General features: G+C 45.6%; 2 protein-coding genes across 2 annotated transcripts in view; both read right to left on the reverse strand.

Annotated features, from left to right (window-relative positions):
• EIF3J (eukaryotic translation initiation factor 3 subunit J) overlaps positions 1 to 3,087 on the reverse strand; it is an 11,466-nt gene extending 8,379 nt beyond the window's left edge. The window contains exon 1 of the mRNA XM_005424303.3: positions 3,019 to 3,087. Coding sequence (XP_005424360.1) covers positions 3,019 to 3,087 — 69 coding nt within the window. The remainder of the gene's footprint in view (positions 1 to 3,018) is intronic.
• Positions 2,099 to 5,275, reverse strand: part of CTDSPL2 (CTD small phosphatase like 2) — a 12,516-nt gene continuing 9,339 nt past the window's right edge. Inside the window, exons 10-12 of the mRNA XM_005424251.2 lie at positions 4,815 to 4,941; positions 4,488 to 4,583; positions 2,099 to 4,036 (exon numbers count right to left, since the gene is read on the reverse strand). Coding sequence (XP_005424308.1) covers positions 3,971 to 4,036; positions 4,488 to 4,583; positions 4,815 to 4,941 — 289 coding nt within the window. The 3' untranslated portion in view covers positions 2,099 to 3,970. The remainder of the gene's footprint in view (positions 4,037 to 4,487; positions 4,584 to 4,814; positions 4,942 to 5,275) is intronic.

The following is a 5,275-nucleotide window of genomic DNA, read 5'->3' on the forward strand; positions in this document are numbered from 1 at the left end:
GGCCGGGCGCGGCACGCGCGGCTTCACCCACACCGGGGCGCCAGGCTCTCCTTCCCCTCTGTCCTGTAACGTGGAACAGAGAAAAGCTGGAATTCTTCGCCTCTTCACTGTCAGCTCCCAGCTTCTGTGAGAACCTCAGGAAGGAGAAAAGGAGGATAGATTTTGTCTGAAGATAATACATTTAAAACGTGTCTTTCATAAACCAAACCAATGATCTCTGTATACGCCTGTACAAATCACACACGTGTCTAGGAAAAACACAAAGGAAAAATAGAGACTCCCAAATTTATCATCCTTTTCCCGTTCTTCTCCATTTTCCAGACAATATAAATAAAAACAGAGCTATACCTATGGCTCAAACAATGTCACAAGTTATATCCTCACCAAGTCTACACAGCCTCAGGGTGCTGTGGAGATAATCACAAAATTGCCAGGAATTGTGCAGTAATTTGGAATACGTTAATATTGGAATACGTAATTTGGAATGCTAAGGATTTACACAGAACATTTAATTTTTTCCTTGACAGTAAAACACAGACACGACTTCTTCCACTTCAAGGCTGAAAACTGACAGGAGCAATGTCTTGACTTACAGAAAAGTGAGGCTCAGTGAAGGATGAGATCAGCTAAAAATCATAAAAACAGAATCCAGAGCATAAGTATTTAATTAAATCTTTGTGCTTCTGTAGACTAGAGATGATTGCAGAAGAAACAGAAATCCATAGCACAGGACTTCTCTTCCCATCAATATTTTACAAGATTGGGCCCCATCAGTACAAATGACATTTTTGCAAGTACCAAGAACAAGAACTCCTCCTCCTCCTCCTCCGCGGGTCGCTCCTGCCCGGGCTCGGTGATTTCCAGCGGCCCCACTGCAGCCCGGGGGCTGCGGCGCTGCCAGGGCAGTGCAGGGCAGGGACGGTGCTGCTAGGGCTCTCGTCACCCCCGCCAGGGTCGGTTCCACATTTCAGGGCTCTTCCAGAACCCCATCCGTGCCTTCGACGTCTCCCGCTGGCAGCAGGGTGGTTTGGGAGACTCCCAGTCCAGTCCGGGCACATTCAGCCTTCCTGCCACATTCAAAAGCAATGGAATTGTCAGCTGGGGTGAATCCCAGGTGGGGGAAGCAGGAACACCGAGGCTGGGAAAACAAAGGCCTGAACAGGTACTGCCACCGCAGGGCTGGGAGGTGTGACATGGAACAGAATCCACAGGGACATGGAAAACAGGCCACCAGAACCCAGCACAGAGCACAGAGGAAATCATTCAGAACTGTGGGAATAGGATGTGGTGCTTTCCGCAAGGACAAGACCATATTCCCTAAGGAATCAGTGATCCAGCAGCACGGTGCCCTGCTCGGGGGGCACAAGCCACACTCACACCTGGCTGAGCCCCCCCAGGCACAGGGGGGGTTTGGGGACACAGCCTGACCCAGAGCTCGGCACAGGAACAGGGAACTCCCCCTCGAGATGAGCACGACAGAAATAAAGCCTGTGGATGACAACTCTGCGTCACACCAGAAAGGTTTGCAGGAGGCAGAAGCACTCTGCAGAGTTCAGTGATAAACACCAGGCTGGCAGCACAGGAAAATATGAATATTTAATATGTTTACCAAGCATCTCTGTCAGTCCCGTTGTGCACCGCTGCAGAACCACATCCCCTCGTTTACATTCGGGTTTCCCTCGTGGATCTGATGGGCACAGCACACACTCAGCTGGAAAGTGCAACATGCCTTTGGTTTCCTCAGCTCTGGAAGCACTTCTGGGATGGCTGGAGCCACAGAGGACCTGGGGATGTTACTGGAACGGGTGAACATCCCGCCACAGCTGGAAAAGGCCGTGAGCTAAAGCTGGGCTCCTTCTGGCACAACCGTGAATTTTACAGCAGTTCTGTGATGTGGAGAAATTGGGAGGAATCCCCTGTTAGGCAAAGCTTCACCAGGGAACTGAAACCCCTCAGATCCAGATTTACATCGCAAGGAACAAGGGAGAAATGGCTGCAAAGCAAGGGGCAGCTGCACACAAGCTGCCCCTCCCTTCCAGAGTCCATCCATCCATCTCTCCATCAGCTGCCCAGGGGACACGGCTGCACCAAGCAGATGTAAAGGTAATGTTCTGTACATTTTATTTCAATAAAGACATAAGACAAACAGCGTAAAGATGCCCAGATGCCCTAAAGATAAATACATTTAAAAGATTCTCATTAAAATGAATCTGTAGTATTTCTTTCCTGCAAGCAAAATACCTTTCTTTAAATACAAAAAAAATCAGTATTCTGAATTGCAAATGTTTTCACTTTTTTGCAGAAAATCTGCCATGATGATTTTGTTTTTAATGAATAAGGATTTTCCACAAAACAGGCTTGCTCTACATGCTAAGTTTTAACAGTTCAGTGACACCATGTGCTAGCTACATACACAACAGATAATATAGTAAGAAAACACTCAACCTGATGAAAAGTTAAAATCTTCATTAATACACTGGAAAAAGTTGACATAACTCATGCCTTTTAAAATCAAAAATACAAAAATTAAATGTTTTGCTAAAAAGATTTTCCTTATTTTAAGGACTCATTTGAAAATGAAGCTGCATGTAATTTGTACAATAAAATTGTACAAGTAAACAGGTAATATACATAAAAAATTAATTGACATACTTCTCAATTATCAGCTGTCCACCTTTAATTTCCAATACTGTACTTTCTTATCAAGCATACAAAATAGCAAACTTCTCTTTAGAAAAAGTGCCGTTCTGTGACATCTTTTACACAAAACCAGTCCGAGCCTGTGGCGTGGTAATGCAGTCGAGAGGCAAAGCTTCCTAACTCGTACAAATCCTACCTTCCGTAAAAAGCCTCCGGGAAAGGCGACTCCCACCGCTACAAAAATATCCCTCCGCATTAGGAGCCAGGGCCGGGCTGTTCCCTCGGAAACCAGTGGGATGGCAGGGCAGCCCTGCCCCGGAGAGGCTGATTGGAACCAGGAGTGTCACAGGAGCCCTGCCCGGGGCAGCCTGGCCACACCTGCCAGGTGAGCACGCCGTCCTGCCCCGGGCCCCGGGCACAGCAGAGGGTGAGGTATTCCTTGTCCATCGTGGTGCCACTGCCAGCTGTGCTCTGTCCAGAGGACGTGCCATTGCAATGGTTTAGGATATTCCCAATATTAGTAATTCTTATCTTCGTCTTATCTAGCCAGTCTCTTGATTTTTGAAAAGGTTTTCGACTACAGTAGAATATTACAGAAAGAAAATATAAATGCAGGGTTTCTTTTTTTTTCTTTCTAAATGAAACTTACGTGGGCTAAAACTAGAGAATATTTTTAAACAAATATACAGGATGCAGGCAGACAAAGCAGGGAAACGGCCAGCCAACTGTTTAATAAAAAACTAACAAAATTTGGCTATTTCCAGAAAAACTATGAAGCGCCTCAACTAAAAGGAATGCATAATGAAATTCTAATCTAATACAGGTCAAAAATGTAAAAAGGTTATAAACCTTAACAGGAAAAATAAAACAACTTTTACTGGCCATTCCTGTTGAAATGAGAATCTTAAAAGTAACAGAAAAGTGGCTACAAACCCACTTAGAGCACCGAACAGAGAGAAAATCCGAGTCCGTTTTCAATCTCTGTTGTATCATAAAATCCTGTGTTTCTACAGGTCAAACTGCTGGTGGCAGAAACAGAATTTTCTTTATAAACTGCAGATGTCCTGTACATAAAAAATTTCCTTGGAGTTGCACTAGTTCTAAAGACTTTTCTGTTCTAGCCTCCCTACTGCGGGTACTGGATTGTACTGATGGCGGCAACCTCAGGTGTAGAAAGTCTCTTTCTGTAACCCTTGATCATTGTTGGGCACCAAAGATAAGAAAAGCAAGACGGGGTACAAAAATGCAAAATTTCAACAGTAATGGCAATGTTTTGTATTAGTCCAACAGGGTCCTGCATTTCCTCCCCTCGGCAGCGAGAGCACAGGCTTTAATCGGGGGGTAGCAAATCATGCAAGCGAAATCTGTCTCTGATGTGAGGTCGGACGTCTTCGTTCTGCGGGGGAAAGGGCAGGTTTAGGAGAAGGAGCACAGCCAGAACCCCACTGCAGCAGGGCTCCTCGCCTGACACCCCTCTCTGAACACACAAACAGAAACCAGGGACGATGCCATTCCAGAGACCTACAGAAACAACTCCATAGCACCCACAAGAGTTCAGGAGTGATTTATTGGCCTTTCAGGAGCAAAGACACACAGCACAGCCAGCAACAGGCACTATGGCATCAAAACGCTCAGAGGTTCCCAATTTCCTGATGACTGATGTCACAATCCCACAGCCCTGCATTTTCAGCACAGTCAGCAGTGACAAGCCCCCTTTTGCTGTGTGAACACGTCCCTGCATCTCCACCAGCCTCAACCTCAGTGACTCAGAAAACCTTAACAATAGGTGAAAATATTAAAGGAACTCACTGACAGTTCTGGGAAAAGCCAAGAAAGCAAACACTTACCAGCTCTACTAGTTTCTCCAGAAATGGAATCAACTTTAGGAGTTCATTATCATTTTTATCCATGAACCAGCTTTCTATAGGAATTCCATTGGAAAGCTGAAGTTAAAATATGAAAAACAAATCATCAACACAGAATTTATGTTTAATTTATCTACAAATAAGACTTGTGAAATAGGATTTGAGGGAAAAATGTTTCCAAGTTACAGATTCCTGAGTGTTTTCCCCACAGTTTGGTTTGCACACTTCAATACCAAGCCCCAAAGTTACATTTCCCTGTCCCCCTCAGGAAGCCCTGCCCCTGAGGTGTGCTCTGCCCCAGCCCCTCACCTGGTAAGCAAAGGCTTGCGGTGAATTGTCAATGATGATGGTTTTGGAGAGGTCTCTGCCCAGGATGTTCAAATCCTTGATGTAATTCCCTTGTACACACACACAATGCTCACGGAAGAGTCGATGCCTGTCGTTAAAGGAAAATACTCATTAACGAGGCCAAGGACAACATCCACACTGCACCCAGAACACACAGCTTTGCCAGCATTATCCAGGTTTCTTCTCTTCCCATCTCCTGTTAGAGAACTGTGCCCCTTTTCTGTTCTCTTTAGAGCTTCGTATTGGTAAAATGCCCAGTTCAGGTGATTTTGCAGTAACCCAGGTCTGGTTAGCTCCTTTCCCATTAGGGCCAAAACATCCCATCACCTCCTTCCTTTGCCATCAGCCTGCTCCTGTGTAATTCATGACAGAAGGAATGGATGGATTGACTAAGAGGACTCAGACTGAAAACCCAGCAGGCT

The sequence above is a fragment of the Geospiza fortis genome, unplaced genomic scaffold (assembly GCF_000277835.1).
Source record: "Geospiza fortis unplaced genomic scaffold, GeoFor_1.0 scaffold2, whole genome shotgun sequence".
Classification (NCBI taxonomy): domain Eukaryota; kingdom Metazoa; phylum Chordata; class Aves; order Passeriformes; family Thraupidae; genus Geospiza; species Geospiza fortis.